The sequence below is a fragment of the Erpetoichthys calabaricus genome, chromosome 9 (assembly GCF_900747795.2).
Source record: "Erpetoichthys calabaricus chromosome 9, fErpCal1.3, whole genome shotgun sequence".
Taxonomy (NCBI): Eukaryota; Metazoa; Chordata; class Cladistia; order Polypteriformes; family Polypteridae; genus Erpetoichthys; species Erpetoichthys calabaricus.
This window is the reverse complement of record NC_041402.2, coordinates 98,705,591-98,724,315: the sequence shown is the minus strand read 5'-3', so window position 1 is coordinate 98,724,315 and position 18,725 is coordinate 98,705,591. Positions and strand designations below refer to the sequence as shown.

At 36.5% G+C, this 18,725-nt stretch overlaps 1 protein-coding gene across 3 annotated transcripts in view; it reads right to left on the bottom strand.

The window, feature by feature from the left end:
• The window catches only part of LOC127529131 (uncharacterized), a 168,683-nt gene that overhangs the window by 6,292 nt on the left and 143,666 nt on the right, over window positions 1–18,725 (bottom strand). For 2 of the 3 annotated variants that reach the window (XM_051931714.1, XM_051931716.1), the window contains one exon: window positions 6,954–7,112. The exons of the other annotated variant lie outside the window; for it this stretch is intronic. In XM_051931714.1, coding sequence (XP_051787674.1) covers window positions 6,954–7,112 — 159 coding nt within the window. The remainder of the gene's footprint in view (window positions 1–6,953; window positions 7,113–18,725) is intronic. 3 annotated transcript variants of the gene reach the window in all.

Sequence of the window (18,725 nt, the reverse complement as noted above, 5' to 3'; positions counted from 1 at the left end):
TCACAATGCAATACCAGTAATCACCAACAAGAATGGAGAAGAAATCATCGACCATAATAAAATAATGCACACATTTAGAGATTACTATAAGTCTTTATATTCCACTGAGCCCAAAGAAGACAACACACAATCTAATGCATTTCTGGATAATTCACAAATACCACAAATAGATGCTTTAAGTGCTGAGGAACTGGATAAACCTCTAACGCTAACAGAATTACTAGACGCTATAAAGTCACTACAAAGCGGGAAATCATCAGGCCCTGATGGTTACCCCGTAGAATTTAATAAGAAATTCTCCACTCAGCTAGCTCCACTCTTATTGGCAACATTTACAGAAGCTAGAGACAACCAAATACTACCTCAAACATTTCGACAAGCATTAATCACCGTCTTTTCTAAACAAAATAAGGACTTGTTACAATGTGCATCATATAGACCAATTTCACTCCTGAATAATGATGTTAAGATACTCTCAAAAATCCTAGCTAGAAGGATGGAGAAAGTGCTGCCCTCGGTAATATCACAAGATCAAACTGGATTTATTTAAGGCCGACACCTATCTTCAAATCTCCGACGCTTGTTTAATGTTATATATTCACCAGCAAAATCAAACACCCCAGAGATATTACTATCATTAGACGCAGAAAAGGCATTTGACATGATTGAATGGAATTACCTTTTCACTGCATTGGAGAAATTTGGGTTTGGCCCAAATATTTGTGCTTGGATCAAACTACTGTATACCAATCCAGAAGCTTCAGTTTGTATTAATAACATTTGCTCAGACTACTTTAAACTAGAACGTGGTACCAGACAAGGATGTCCCTTGTCGCCACTGTTGTTTGCAATCGCTATTGAACCACTGGCGGTTCACTGCCGAAATTCTTATCAGATAAAGGGGATTGTCAGAGAAGGACTGGAACAGAAAATTTCTCTATATGCTGATGATATGGTCTTATATATATCAGACCCAGAAAACACTGTCCCCGCTGTTTTAACAGCACTAACAGAATTTCAAAAGATATCTGGTCTTAGAATTAATCTGAATAAAAGTATGCTCTTTCCAGTGAATTCACAAGCATATAATATTAGATTAGACACCCTACCTTTTACCATAGCAGATCAGTTTAAATACCTAGGGGTAAATATCACAAGTAAACATAAAGCTCTTTATCAACACAATTTTGGCGTCTGTATGGAAAAAATTAAGCAAGACTTGCATAGATGGTCAACCCTTCATCTCACTCTAGCCGGAAGAATTAACATTGTTAAGATGAATATCCTTCCTAAACTTCTCTTTTTATTTCAAAACATTTCAATATATATATCAATAAATCATTTTTTAAACAGTTAGATTCAATAATAACCTCATTCATTTGGAACTCAAAACACCCACGTATCCGAAGAGCGACCTTACAAAGACCTCAGGCAGAAGGTGGCATGGCTTTACCTAATTTTCAGTTTTATTACTGGGCAGCAAACATACAAGCCATAAAAACCTGGACACAAATAAATGAACATACACAGGCTTGGTCCGCAATAGAAGTAAAATCCTGTAGTACTTCTTTATATTCCCTGCTCTGCTCTCCAATAAATGAAAGTTATCGCAAATATACTAATAACCCAATTGTGCTTTACTCACTCAGAATATGGAACCAAATTAGGAAGCATTTTAAGATGGAAAATCTTTTATCAGTGGCACCTCTGCAAGAGAACCACCTCTTTCAACCTTCGCAAGTATATCCAGTTTTTAATACCTGGAAAAGTTTTGGGATTAAAATGCTCAGAGATCTCTATATAGACAACATATTTACATCTTTTGAACAATTACGTTCAAAATTCAACCTCCCAGCTACACATTTCTTTTACTATCTTCAAATTAGAAATTTTGTTAAACAGAAATTGCCTGATTTCCCTCACCTTGCACCCTCCACAATGCTGGAAAAAATACTACTCAATTTCGAGGAAACAAACACTATTTCCGCAATATATAAAATCTTATTAGAGTCCCTACCTTTCAAAGATCCAAGAGGACATTGGGAAGAAGATCTCTTAATCAATATATCAGAAAAGGAGTGGAAGGTAGCAAAGCAGAGAATTCACTCGAGTTCTATATGCGCAAAGCATAGAATTATTCAACTAAAAATTATATATCGAGCCCATCTGTCTCTCTTAAAACTATCCAAAATGTTTCCAGGGCAGGATCCAACCTGCGAGCGCTGCAACCAAGCTCCTGCCTCACTGGGTCACATGTTTTGGGCCTGCACTAAACTAACATCATTTTGGACAAAAATTTTTAAGTGCCTCTCAGACAGCCTTGGTATCACAATCCCTCCTAACCCACTAACAGCTGTGTTCGGTGTTCTTCCAGATGGACTTGAATTGGAGAAGGACAAGCAAACTGTGATTGCATTCACTACACTTTTGGCACACAGACTTATTTTGTTAAATTGGAAGAATCCTAATTCTCCTCTTATAAGTCAGTGGGAAACCGATGTTTTATATTATTTGAAATTAGAAAAAGTCTAATTTTCAGTTAGAGGATCTGTACAACATTTTTTCAAAACATGGCAGGATTTAATCAATATTATTTTAGAATAAGAGAAATAACTATTATTGCATTTAACTCCCTTCTCCATCTCTTATTTACATAGATATTTACTTCTCCCTTTCTTTTGTTTAATGTTGCTTTATTAAAAAGCCTAAAGCAATTTTCCTTTAGCTAAGCTCTCCTTCTCAGGGGTGGGGTTTGATTAGTCTTCAAATTTGTTGGGTTATAAATTGATCTGTTTGTATGGAATGATTACAATGAAAATTAATAAATAAAAATATATAAAAAAAAAAAAATGTAAAATGTATCTTTTTCACACAATATACATTAAACACATCCTCTAGTATATCAGGTAAACAAAAGTATTACAGAGCTGTTTTAATGACATAATATATTCAGCATACAATCATGTGAAAAAGTAAGTGCATCACATTATAATTGTTGACTTTTTCAACATAGTTGAACAGTCAAATATTAGATACGAGTATTCAGACAAACAGTGCCTACAGATAAATGGAATACGGCTGAATAAATGACCAATAAAATTGACGGGATATTCATTCTCATAATAAAATTTTAGCAAAATGCTGATGTGTCACGTGGAACAGTACGTACACCCCTACATAAATCTCCCCTTCAAATTCATATAATGAGAATCAGGTGTTCCAAATTAGATGCTAGTGATATGAACCTCCATAGGCAGTGTGCAGTGGAAACTTTCCTATTTTAGCTGCAGATATCAAGAGTACAGTGTTCTTCTAGCTATTAACGTGTCATGTGAAGATCGAAAGAGCTCTTTAAGGCCCTCAGAATGAAGGTTGTGGATAACTATGAGACTGGCAAGGGATTTAAAAAGATCAAATTATTTATTCCATTGTAAGGAAAATGTACAAGTGGTGTAGATTTCAAATAACTTCTAAATTGTCCATGACAGGCCGGCCTATCAAATTTAGCCAAGGAATTGATCATTTGTTACTAAAGGAAAACTCCAAGAACCTTAAACTTCATTGTGAGATCTGCAGGTAACTCTTACAAAAGATGGTGTTAAAGTGTATTCGTCGTCAATCAGAAACAGATTTAACAAATTTGACCCGCATGAGAGGCATTCAGGGAAAAGCCTTTAATGTCCTAAAAGAACATTAGAACAAGGCTACATTCTGCCATTGAACCTATAGACAAAGAGCAGGCATACTGGAACAACATACACTGGAAAGATGAATCAAAAATAGAGCTATTTGGTGACAATAACAGCAGACATGTCTGGTGCAAACTAAAGTCAGAATATCAGGAGGAGAACTTTATATAAATTATCAAACCGTGATGTAAATGTTATGATTTGTGGTCGCTTTGCTGCTTCAGGGGATGGGCAGCTATGTCTGAAGAGAATGTGAGGTCTTCTTTCTGAAAGGTGAAGTTGAAGCGGAAATGGACCTTTCAACACGATAATGACCTAAAGCACACTAGCAAATCGACCAAGGAACGACCCAAAAAGCAGAAATGAAGTGTTGTGGACTGGCCTAGTCAAAGCCCTGATTTAAATTCCACTGAAATGATGTAGAAGGATTTGAAATGGGCAGTACATACAATAAAACCCCAAAACATTGTGTAATTTTGCATGTTAAAAGAAACTGGTGGACCATTATGCAAATTGCCAACTAGAATTTATTTCTGCTTAAAGGGGCAATACCAGCTTCTGAGGCCAATGGTGTAGTTTTTCACCAGTAGATCCATTTATATTTTTATTGATTAAATGATTGAAAATGCAAATTTTCCTTTGTATTTTTATTCAAGTATCTCACCTTTACGTGTAGGCACTGTTTACATGATAATCTACTGTTTGCCTGTTTAAATACTGTATGTTGAAAAAGTCAACACCTTCCATGGGATGTACTTACTTTTTCACATGACTGAATATCTCCAAGGATTTACATCCCTAATTGCTCCATGTTTTGGTGACGGGGGAACACATTGTTTGCTTTAAGAGAAGAACTGACAGCAATTTTGCTGTGAGCTTTCCCACCAAGTTCCACCAATAACATTTAATGCCTCAGTCAGGAAAGATGTAATGAATCTTTATCTGAGAACTAGTAATTGTGTCTAATAAGTAAATAAATTAATAAGTAAACTTTAAATCAAGACAAAAAATCCATTCACCATTCATCTATTGTTTAATTCACATTTTACAAGGCAAATTAATCGAGTGAAAAATTAGTCACCATTTATAAACTCTCATTCAACATTTTTTTAATGAAACCATATAAAGTATTGCATATCTATATAAAACAAAATGTAAAGATTTTGGAACTTATTTCTACACCATCATGGTGTTAAATTTGCTGCATGAAATTGCATTCAAAAATGAAGCATATTTTATAAATTATAAAATTTAATTAGCATGCTCTTGTGTTTTATAATGGACGTGAAGGGTACTGGTGTCACATTAAAAAGAAAAGCCTTAAAACTTACCAGATATGTCCACTTTGAAGTAGTAAAGGTTTCAATTTAAGAAAAAGTGCCTTCAGTGTTACTGAGGCATGCTTGTGACAGCAAAAATAAATTGGAAATAATGCATTTTTACAAATTTCTCAAGATAAGCATACATTACTTGCTTATTTCTCTGCTTGCAGTACCATCGTGGGTGGAATTATGACAACTCATGGCAGGCCGTGCACTCAGAAAATAGTAAAAGCAGAGTGTGCAATGGAGCAGAAATTAATTTCTTAAACTATGTTGAGTCACTTTTGCTGAACATTTGGTAATAAAAGAATGAGGACAATGTGTTTTAGTGAAAATGTACTGAAACTCATTAAATACCAATCAATCCATTAATACACATGGAAATTTTGCAGACTCCATGTAGAACCTGGCACTGTGAGGCAGGAATGACAGCTCTGTGCTAGCACTCTGCCTGTTCTAAAGCATCTGTACTAAATGTACCAAATTTCAATATGATTGAATTTGGGCAAACTGGCATTGCTAAACTGGCCTCTGGTGTGTGCGTTTTCGCCGTGCAATAGCCTGGTACTCTGTACAAGGATCATTCCTGTCTTGTGTCAAATGCTTGCTGGAATAAGCATAAGCTCTAGCTTCCCCACTTCCAGGACCTGGATATGAGGGTTAAAAAGGTGGATTGTTTATTTGTATTTTTTATCATTTTTGTGTCTATAGTAAAAAAAAAAATATGAATAGATTAATGGATGGAAGATATTGAGGACAGTATTTATGATGATGATATTTTAGAACATTACCAATTAAAACATTATTATTATCCAGGTGTTACTGCCTTGCACCCTATGATTGCTAGGATAGGCTCCAGCTTCCCTGTGACCCTGCCATGGATAACTGGCTTAAGAAGATGGTTGGATGATTATTATTATCTATTTTGGGGGGTGTGGGCTCACAGTGGCATAGTTGTTGGGCTGCTGTCTTGCAGTGAAAGTGAATAGGGTTCCCAAGTATTCTCTGAGTTTGCATGTTTTCTCTGTGCGCTCTGGTTTACTCCAACTGTCTACAATACAAAACATGCAGGAGAGGTGTATTGCTATTGCCAAAGTCATTCTAGTGTATGTGTTTTCCCTGTGATGTGCCAGAACCCTGTTTAGGGATTGTTCCTGCCTACCACCTTATACTTGCTGGCACAAGTTCTAGCTCAACTGTGATCGTGCCCTGGATAAGTGGGTTAGGAAGATGGATGGATGCCTATAATGTCTTTCAGTTCTTGGCACTGGACTGCATGCTATGCTCAAGCTCAATATTCTCTCTCAGTAAAGCACAAGGATGCATTGTCAGTCCAGCAGCAACAGGTAGCTAGAGAATATAGGCAGCAATTTACATCTGGGCATCAACATTCAGTGTCAAAAACAACTCTTCACAATGACTTTCTGAGGTGAATCCATACTCCTGGGAATGAATGGTGCTACTGAGGAAGACAAACTTGACTAAATGAGGCACAAAAAATGGCTAAATCTCAACAATGGATTGTGTTTTGCTTTTTTTCCTGTTAAAATATTGTGGATACATTGCTTTGTAATATTTGTGTAATCTCAGTATTCAACGACATGTTTGGCTTGAAAAGTTGATGCATTTTCAAGGCTTTTCTTTATAGTGGGACCCTAGTATCCATATTATACTGCAAAATGCAGAAACGGGCTAGTTATTTTTTAAAACTAATAAAACATGCTTCATTTTAGAACAAATTTCCGTGTGACAAATATACCATGATTGTGAATAAAGCATTGTGTATACTGAATATAGCAAAAGGTTACTTGATCAATATTCAAGTTCAAAAGAGCATGCTGAAAGCTGACGATACAATAAAAGCGAAAGAGTAGGCATAGTGTAATTTGCATATGAACACAGAAATACATTTTAGGATATAAAGTTTAATTTAAAGATTCACCACATTGTTTCTTGGATGTTGCTCCAACATTCATTGTAAAGTCACCATTTTTGCATGGCGTGCAGGACTCTTGGCCATAGCCACTGCCAAAGGTACCACGGGAACACTTCTGACAAAGGGAGGATGTTAATGAACTGAAACTGCCAGGCTCACATACCACTGTGAAAAAAAGCTCAAATTTAATCAAAGAAAAAGAAACAAGCTGTGACACAAAATGCAACTAACAAAGAACTACCATTTCCCAAAAAAAAAAAAAAACAGATAAGTTATTATTTATTTACTCATTTTTATAAATCAACTGTAATTAGCTTGTTATAAAATGCAGCACGTTACTCGAAAGCTGAACGACTTATGAAATAAAAAAATTCTCAAAGAAATTCCATGAGCACATGAAATAACCAAGAACTCATTGTGATGCTTTTAAACTGAAAATATATTTTGTTCATGAGCTTCTTTCAGTGTCATTTAGATACCATTAGCTTTAACAGAAGGCCCAGTTCATTATGAGAGGGAGGATGGGAGGTGAATTTTAAAAAGTCATTGCACTTAATCACTTAAGCCCCCTGCTGGTAAGAACTTGCACAGTCAACAGATTGGCTTTTAAAAAGTAAAGTGTACCAAATGCCAATATTAGAAAAGACAAAACCCAAGGATAAAGAAATAATAATATGTGGTGGTTATTCTAAAAAATGTTTTGTAAATGTGCTGTACTGGCAGCCAGAATGGATATGAGCAGAAGTATTATAGCTCCTAAAATGAAGATGGTCATGTCAGAACTGGGATTAGAATATATGAGTGGAAAAGAAAAAGGGATTCAGGACAGCTTTAAAGGTGCATTTGTATATTTGAGGTCATTAAAAGTAATTGATGTGCATAGCAGTGCTGCTAGTGCAGTTATACAAAGTGAGTGTTAATTTGTCTGTGAGTAAAGGGTAAAAGCAAGTCAGAAAAACTGAAAATGAGAAAATAAAAATAAATAATTTAGTGTAATTTAATAACTTACTACAAATCTAAAAGCAGAACTAACAAAAAAAGAAAAAGAAAAATTAATGTGAGATTTTTAAACAGAAATAAAATCAGGAATTGAGTACCTTTCACTAAAGAATTAAAAACAATGACAGTTTAATTAAAAGGACAGAATATAAACATAGAAATTACGAAAAGGACAGGTGGCCAATTAGCATTGCCTAGATAAGAGAAAAAAAAGGAACCGAGAAAGATAACAATAACAATAATAATAATAGTAATACCCATAACATTCACTGTGAGGCTGAATATGTGAGGAACTAGCTGTGGAGTGATTGTATCGAAAACTTGAGTTCAAGTTGAATAGTATGCATCTGCAAAAGCTTTTTCACTGATTCCACTGACTCTCTAATTTCTTTATATCCTACAGGCAAACGGTTTTAAACTCACTTTTCAGTCATTTGCTGTAATTACATTCTGTTATAGCTTACTAAGATACATTTTTTAATTTTGTATTTAGTGCTTATACATTTTGTTTTTTATCATTAACATTTCAGCTAAGTGCTTGTTTTCTTTGCTGTCCTTTCCCTTTGATTTATTAGAAAAAAATTAATGTTCTACTTAATGGTAGTTATATTTAATTTCTGATTCTTTAATCATGTATTATTATATCAATCATGTTGGTTAATAAAATGAATAATAATTAAATTATCTGAGAAAGTTTATGTGGTAATTGCTTCTATGCGGTAGTCCATAAGAGCCAATCCTGACATGCTCCAATATAACTTGGGGCTACAAAAATAAAGTTGATCTGAACTAACACTACAAAAATATATCCCTTTCTAACCACTTGTTTGGTGGATCGATCACCTGGGTAGTGGGTGAGGTAGTAGTAAGTATGAGCACATTCAAGTAACCTCACAAATACGCAGTGCCATCTCTCTGTTTTTAGATTCTATGATTTAGTTAACTGAGGAGCAGGCAATAGACATCTGAGATGCATTTCATTCAGTGTTAAAATAACCTGCCCCTACTAAAAAGATAATCTTTTCAAATCTATTTTGGCTGTAAAAACTATTCATTAAAGCACATTCTTTTGGTTTTTTAGCATTGCTTATGATGCTACATAATATTAATGAAGAGCTTAGCCCTAAAATTTAAAAAGGATATCTCTGAATATGCTGCTTTTGTTATATACAAACTAATGAATAGTTTTAAATATGGAATCCCTAGACATTTACTTAAAAGCCATCATGGAAAGAACAAAGAACCCAATGATCACAATAATGAAAGGTCCAAAGATGGGCAGGTCTCTCACACTACAAGTGAAATGGTTGGGGGTACCTGTGGCTGTCTCATCTGAAAAGGTGAACAGAGCAGAAAGTTGAGAACACAGGCATACTGATCAAAATCAAACATGAGAGGAGTATGTTGAGTGTGAAATCACAAAAAGAACAAGGTCAAGAGAAATGTTTTATGGACAGTGACAAGACTTCAGAAATGGGGCTGGTGTGGGGATGTGTGGACATGGCATCAGCACAACAAAGTTTCAAATTTACTGTTTTTTACAATCACTAATATAATTTTATCCAATATGTAGACACATTTTCAAAACTCTAAACACAATTAGCACAACATGTATCTGTTGTGGACCATACCATTAACACAATTCATGTTGCTGTCACAGAATATGCAGTCAATTATGATTTTAAAATATTTAAGTTTCCTTTACATAGAAGCTTACTTAATACAAAGATTATGCATCTTCCTTGTATTATTTGAAAATGCTTGCACACAGCGTGTCAGAAAAAAAACAGCTCAAACGTTATATTGAAAAAGGCAAACAGCATTTTTAAATTAACAGATCAGTAAAACATCGAGAAATAGCTGATCTAAGTGTGCAAAATAGACCAACCGCAGCTGATTCCAATCTCAGTTGGAGACATTGTCAGTCGTGTTTTGAATTTCTTTTAATTAAATGGATATATATATATACATTATATCATGTTATATGCCATGGCTTATCACTGAGACAGACTGGATAACGAGTCTAGCCTATCAGATAGTTAATTGTGAAAAAAACAGGTAAGTAATACATTTCACGAGGGCTTCTTGTATCATTACTTTTGCTATGCCCTACAGTAACTGTAGGCCACCAGGCACACTGCTAATACATATGTTGCATTTTTGTTCTCCTAAAGGGCAATATCTTCTATATATCTTGAGGGGGATGAGAAAAGCCCCATAGTGAAGACCAACAGCATGTCATTTTAGGCATGGTCATTGCTGACAATGAAAAAGAAAAAAAAAACAGAGGGAAATATAGACCAAAATTGTGGAGGAGAACCTGGTATTTCACAATGTGGAAAGCATTGGTCTGACTACCATTGCTCAGACTCTGACCAAACACAGAGTTCAGATTAAACAGTTATATATAGTTCCTTTTAAAAGGAACAGTGAGGAGGTCAAGAAACTCTGGCACTGATAGTACCTGGAATGGTGTCTCTTCAATACATCTGTTCCATCTTGTTCTATAGTGAGTTTATACTACCCTACTCTACATGTAAAATTGGGTTACAGTACATACAGTAGGACATACTGAAAAGCATTTACACATACTGTGTTTGTTTTCTTTCTAGCTACTCATGGAGTTGGAGGCTAATAAGACCCCACAAGAAATAAGTTATGTAGACAAGGCAGGGTTTAATTTGCCAAAAATATAGGGAAGAAATGTTATTAGGAAAAGGGCCACTGTTGACGTACCAGGTTAGAGAGGCACAAATATCGGAACATGTGCTGGTTTGGTCCTGCAGAATTTCCAAATTGGTCCCTATGACACTGAAAACCTTCTTTTGTTTTATTATGACCTCCTCCAACAACTGGTGCCAGAAGCAGAAAGGGAACAGGTGGGAGGACAAATGAGGACATTTGTAATTGCATGGGAGAAAGTAGCATTTTACCATTCACATGTAATCACAAATTGGTTGCTGCTTATTCTGTTCACTGGGCATTGCAAGAAACGATGTAAGATGTCATGTGGACACAAACATGTGGCCAAATGTTGAACATCATATAGATTAAAGCAGGTCTGTGCATTTTTGTGTTTTTCTGTTGTGTGCTTTTTTTTGCTATATTTGTGTATTTTATTTTTACATTTGGGACCATGACCATACATGTTTGATTTTTTGTTGATCATTAGCAGCAATTTCATGTTGATAATAAAAGCTTTTACTGCAGCAATTCTGTCATGTACTATTATATTTCAACTGGTCATTCTATAAAGCAAAGATGACCTATTCACATTTAGACAGTATGTTGCCAAAATGTGCACATTTGACACTCAAGCAAAAAATGTAGAGTGGTTTACAGTAAAAGGAAATTGAATTATAAAAAAAAAAACAATGGCTTTCTATTGTATGCAGTTAGAACTGAAACATGAAAAGTAATGTAGTTTCTGTAATGCCATCAACTGTTGGTATTTTGAAAATTGTGCTTTAATTGATTATACGTTCCTCTTGGATAGGTAACGTGCTAATGTTTTGAAATCTTTTTAGCTAACCAATAAAATGTGTAATTTTGCTTGACTTTTCACTACATCTATAATGGATGACACAGTACAACACTCTAGTATGAAAGAATGATTTGAAATTATGTCAGGTTTCCCATGTTTTAGTAGAGTTAATGAATGTAGAAAAGTTTTTACATTTTGAAATATAGAGTTGGTGAAGATTGGTTTTGTGCAGAAAATTAACTATTTGGCTAATTGTGTGATGTGGGTGTATTAAGAGTTTAGAAAAAGTGCCATAAGTATAGGTAAACACTTGTCAGTAATTGTTAAAAACACTAAAAAGAGTCAGATGTGAAGAACTTAAACTGTCACAAAGAAAAACAGTGTGAGAGGATACAGTACTGGAGCTGGAAGACTCCTTCACTTTAGTGATTTACCTCTTCTTTCAGTGTGAGGCAATGGGATAAGGGTGTAGCTTCTCTTGGATAAAATCGTTTCTGACTGAAATGAATAGCACAGAGGGTGCTGTACTCTAGGAATTTTTTTCCTGATGTGAAATTGATTACATGGGTACATGGTGGCAGAAGGGTTTACTGAAAGTACTGGTGCCTCAGACATACTAAGTAGACTGTGGTCGTCAACAATAAAAAAAAAAAAAAAAAGATTTATAAAGGATGAGAAAGTTACTTGAATTTATCCTCACTTTATTTTTATTGTCTCCTCTGTTTCTCTTTCCTTATAACACAAATTGAGTTTTAACATTAATGGGTTCAGGGATGAGGCAAAGGAGGCTGTGTTGTGCAAGTTCTTCAGACAGAAACGCTTTGCAGTGACTTTTGTTCTGGAAGTGTACAGTGATGTCAGTTTAAATTCTGTGCGGAAAAGGTGTTAGAAAAATGTGTTAGATATTGCATAAGTAGAGAATCATCTGTTTGCAGAGCCACAGTCCCTAGATCTCAGTGCAGTTTTAGGGCAATATTTATGGGGTCCTATTTATAAAAGGGTGTACTTGTTTTTTGTTACTTCATTTATTGCACTTTTACAAGGTGCCAAATGTAAAAATGCTCTATTTTTCTCAATTGTGTGGTTTAAAGGTAATTGTGATATTACTTGTTTAAATGGCACATACCTAACATAGCAAATGCAAGGGAATTAGCAGAATGTGAGTAAACAGTAGAGGCCAGAGTAAGAGCAACTTTGTGAGCTGAAGCTGATATGAGATCATGTCCACTTTTACCATTTCACTAGTTTCATCAATGCCACCACCATATCCAATAACTTGTGTGTTTATTTTTTCCCTGCCTCTCTGTCTCTCCATTTAAAGTGTTTCTGCTTTTACACCAAATGAGTTTTCAATTTGAATTTCTTGTGTTCAGACCTAACAGAACCGATTAAATAAGCACTGAACATATTTCATATATTAGGCTTCACTTTAAAACATCTCTCTCTAGAAGATCTCCACAAAAGAGGGGATGCCGAGGCGGTGTGCTAGTGAGGCTAAGGAAGCAGCCACACAAACCACCGCTTCCAAGCATTTTCTCCTCAAATGTGAGGTCTCTGGCAAACAAACTGGAGGAGTGGCAGCTGCGGATTGCAACGGAAAAGATCATCAGGGACTGCTGCATCCTGCTGATCATGGAGACGTTTTTTAATCCACTCATACCGGACACGGCGATCGAGATAGCAGGCTACACAGCACACCGGCAAGACAAGACATAGCGCTCCGGTAAGAAGAAAGGAGGGGGGCTGCGGATTTATGTGAACAACTAGCAAAATACCCACGCTTCGCAGCGGAGAAGTAGTGTGTTAAAAAGGTTATGAAAAAGAAAAGGAAACATTTTAAAAATAACGTAACATGATTGTCAATGTAATTGTGTTGTCATTGTTATGAGTGTTGCTGTCATATATATATATATATATATATATATATATATATATATATATATATATATATATATATATATATATACAAACACAGACACACATAAACATATATATATATACATATCTACATATACAGATATCTACATATACACATATATACATAAATATATATACACATCCACATATATATACATATATATATATATATATATATATATACACATATCAACATATATATACACATACATATACACACATACATACACACACACATATGCATATATACATATACACATACATACACATACATATAAATATACACACATCTATATATATATATATATACATATATATATATATATATATATATATATATATATATATATATATATATATATACATATATATCTATATATATATATATATATACACACAGACACATATATATACATACATTGGAACCTCGGTTCACGACCATAATTCGTTCCAAACCTCTGGTCGTAAACCGATTTGGTCGTGAACCGAAGCAATTTCCCCCATAGGATTACATATAAATACAATTAATCCGTTCCAGACCGTACGAAATGTATGTAAATATATTTTTTTAAAGATTTTTTAAGCACAAATATAGTTAATTACACCATAGAATGCACAGTGTAATAGTAAAACTAATGTAAAAACATTGAATAACACTGACACAAAAACCCAGGCTCCTTCCTCAGCTGCACACACAGGCTCTCTCTCTCTGCAGCGCGTGAGCCCCCCTCCTCCCTCCTCCCTCTCTCAGCAGCACATGAGCTCTCTCTCTCTCTGTGACATTGCAGCAGTTCGGCTGTAGCCTTACAATCCGATCGTTGTATAAACGCTTTTTTTTTTAAATGAGTTTTAAGCACAGGGAAAAAAAAGGAATATTTGAACAAATCCGAACTTTATTTAAAAGCCAACCAAGACAGTAACGTTTTAGGAGTTCAGGCTAATAGCATTACAACCCGATTGCATTAAACACGCTTTTTAAATGAGTTTTAAGCACAGGGGGAAAAAAAGGAACATTTGAACAAATCCGAACTTTATTTAAAAGCCAACGAAGACAGTAACATTTTAGGAGTTCAGGCAAATAGCATTACAACCCGATTGCATTAAACACGCTTTTTAAATGAGTTTTAAGCACATGGAAAAAAATAAACATTTGAAAAAAAGAGAAAAGTAACATTGCAACACTTTCTTCTCACCATTCTTCACTTGCTTAGAAGCCATGGTTAACTGCAAAAGCACATGAAATACTGTAGAGCACAAAGAGTTCACAGGTAAAGCACGCACTCTGACTGAGAACAATGAACAGGGAGAGGCTGAACACGTGCTTAAATACAGTAATCGGCGCGTATGAACCATAAGGGAAATTAAATAGAGCACAAAGACTTCACAGCGAAAGCACGCACGCACGGAGAACAATGCAACACGTGCGGCACACAAACCGAAAGGGAAACTGGCTTGTTCGCAAGCGTTACCTGGTAGGTAACCACCCATACAATCAGATTGTGATTCAGACTATGAATGCCGTGAATGTAATTACCCGATCTACATGCTGTCAAATAAACGAACCACACGCCGTGGCGCAATGTTAGGGGCATCGCCTCTAGCGCTGACGTCCGAGGTTCGATTCCCGTAAGGTAGTGCAGTGAGTGTGTACGCCTGATGAGCCAAGAATTAGGGCGAAACACGTGTCGCGTACTCTTTGCATTATTTGACAGTAAACTATTTTCAACCATTCTATGATCTGCTTCTCACAACTGAAGGCACCGTGGCGAATGTTAGCTGACTTGCTGGCCAACATATCTACATATATATCTACAAATATATACACATATATATATAGATATATACATATCTATATATATATATATATATATATATATATAAACTTGTATCTCACGAATATGGTATTGCAAATGGCAGCGGGAGCGTTTCTATAAACTTAATTTAAACTTACGGTTTACACCGTGCTTTGTTTCCGAAGTAGCGAAGTGATCACTCCTGCTGCGTTCAGTCAGTTCACATGAGCCGCTCTCTTGTGTGATGTTGCGATGTCCACGGCTTTATTTAATTTTAGCTAAGACCTGGCACTTCAAAGTTTCTCGCTACAGCAATTTTAACTCTGTTACAAAGTGATCCAAATGTCGTTTATACCTCGTGTCTTCTCATTAAAGTTGTATCTCGTGAATACAGTATTGCAAACCGCAGCAGGAGTGTTTCTATAAACTTAATTTAAACTTACGGTTTACACCGTGCTTCGCTTCTTATTGTTGTTTCGCTACCTTCTCAATTGTGTAATGAATGTTTTCTTCAGCGCTCTTTGGGGCTCTTCCTTGTTTTGTACGTACTGCGTTCACAGTCAGTTCACGTGATTACGTGGGAGGCGTGATGACGCGATACGCAACTCCGCCTCCCACGGCCAGCGCGCTGCAGTCCATTACAGTATATGGACAAAAAGAGGTTCCAGTTATGACCATTACGCTTTGAATTTCGAAATGAAACCTGTCTAACTTTTGTAAGTAAGCTGTAAGGAATGAGCCTGCCAAATTTCAGCCTTCCACCTACATGGGAAGTTGGAGAATTAGTGATGAGTGAGTCAGTCAGTCAGTCAGTCAGTCAGTGAGGGTTTTGCCTTTTATTAGTATAGACTAGCAAAATACCCGCGCTTCGCAGCGGAGAAGTAGTGTGTTAAAGAGGTTATGTAAACATATATATACATAAACATATATATATATATATATATATATATATATATATATATACATATCTACATATACACATATCTACATATACAGTAATCCCTCGTTATATCGCGCTTCGCCTTTCGTGGCTTCACTCCATCGTGGATTTTATATGTAAGCATATTTAAATATATATCGCGGATTTTTTGCTGGTTCGCGGATTTCTGCGGACAATGGGTCTTTTAATTTCTGGTACATGCTTCCTCAGTTGGTTTGCCCAGTTGATTTCATACAAGGGACGCTATTGGAAGATGGCTGAGAAGCTACCCAACTTACTTTTCTCTCTCTCTCTCTTGCACTGACTTTCTCTGATCCTGACGGAGGGGGTGTGAGCAGGGGGGCTGTTCGCACACCTAGACGATACGGACGCTTGTCTAAAAATGCTGAAAGATTATCTTCACGTTGCTACCATCTGTGCAGCTGCTTCCTGAAGCGACATGCTGCACGGTGCTTCGCATACTTAAAAGCTCGAAGGGCACGTATTGATTTTTGATTGAAAAACAAACTCTGTCTCTCTCTCTCTCTCTGCCTGCTCCTGACGGAGGGGGTGTGAGCTGCCGCCTTCAACAGCTTTGTGCCACGGTGCTTCGCATACTTAAAAGCCAAACAGCCCTATTGATTTGTTTGCTCTTCTCTCTGACATTCACTGCTCCTGACGCGCACTCCTTTGAAGAGGAAGATATGTTTGCATTCTTTTAATTGTGAGACGGAACTGTCATCTCTGTCTTGTCATGGAGCACAGTTTAAACTTTTGAAAAAGATACAAATGTTTGTTTGCAGTGTTTGAATAACGTTCCTGTCTCTCTACAACCTCCTGTGTTACTGCGCAAATCTGTGACCCAAGCATGACAATATAAAAATAACCATATAAACATATGGTTTCTAGTTCGCGGATTTTCTTATTTCGCGGGTGGCTCTGGAACGCAACCCCCGCGATGGAGGAGGGATTACTGTACATCTATACTAATAAAAGGCAAAGCCCTCACTGACTGACTCACTCACTGACTGACTGACTGACTGACTGGCTGACTCACTCACTCACTCACTCACTCACTCACTCACTCACTCACTCACTCACTCACTCACTCACTCACTCACTCACTCACTCACTCATCACTAATTCTCCAACTTCCCGTGTAGGTAGAAGGCTGAAATTTGGCAGGCTCATTCCTTACAGCTTACTTACAAAAATTAGGAAGGTTTCATTTCGAAATTCTACGCGTAATGGTCATAACTGGAACCTGTTTTTTGTCCATATACTCTAATGGAGGAGGCGGAGTCACGTATCGCATCATCACGCCTCCTACGTAATCACGTGAACTAAAAACAAGGAAGAGATTTACAGCACGAGTCAAACGCGGGAACGAAACACATATGCATATGCAATTAAACATGTACATTTATGGGGTGATTTCTCAGGCTTAAAAGCTCGCCTTTTATCAAACGCGGGAACAAAGGTAAATAACGTTAATTGTTGAGTGTCTTTTAATACTGTGTAAGTATACATATTAACACATGTGCAATTAAACGTGTGCATTTACGGGGTGATTTCTCAGGCTTAAAAGCTCGCCTTTTATTAAAGAGGTAAATGCAAACTGTTTTCATTCTGAAGGGCACAAACCACGTTAGATTTCATGCTCAAGAGTAAGCTCAGCACACAGCTTGGTCATATTACAACCGGTTCATTTTCCTCAGTTTAAAAAGGTTTACTTTTCTTCTTAATAAAATTTTTAAAGCAGTACTAAGCCGCTGCGAAGCGCGGGTATTTTGATATATATCAAAATATATCACGTCATCACGCCTCCCACATAAGCACGTGAACTGACCCGCTGCCGTTTGCAATGCCATATTCGCGAGATACAAGTTTAATGAGAAGACACAAGGTATGGACATCGCAACATCACACAAGACAGCGGCTCACGTGAAGTGACTGAACACAGCAGGAGTGATCACTTCGATGAATCAAACCAGTTCAAAAAATACATTACACAATTGATAAGGTACGAAAACAATATGAAACCGATTGTGGATTTGCGTACAGCCACTGAAACTTTGTGACGGCACGAGACTTCAGGTCACGTGTCTGCAAAAGAACCTCATTCAGGCAACTGTTTTTACTGGCGGTGGCTCAGGGGAGAGAGTTTTTATTCCTCGCATCCCCGTTATACCCTCTGATCTCCCATTTCAATTCAAACGCCTCCAATTTCGCCTAAGGCTCTGCTTCGCAATGACAATTAATAAGTCTCAGGGACAGACCCTACAAAAGGTTGCCATTGATTTGAGGCAGGACTGCTTTTCACATGGCCAACTGTACGTTGCATGCTCAACAGTAAGCTACCACACAGCTTGGTCATATTACAAGCAAAGGGGCGAACTGACAATGTGCTATACAAAGAGATCCTTAACAAATAATTATTGATACATTTTCCCTCGGTTTAAAAAGGTTTACTTTTCTTCTTAATAAAAATTTTAAAGCAGTACTTCGCCACTGCGAAGCGTGGGTATTTTGATATATATATATATATAGATATGTGTATATATATATATATATATATATATATCCATCCATCCATCCATTTTCCAACCCGCTGAATCCGAACACAGGGTCACGGGGGTCTGCTGGAGCCAATCCCAGCCAACACA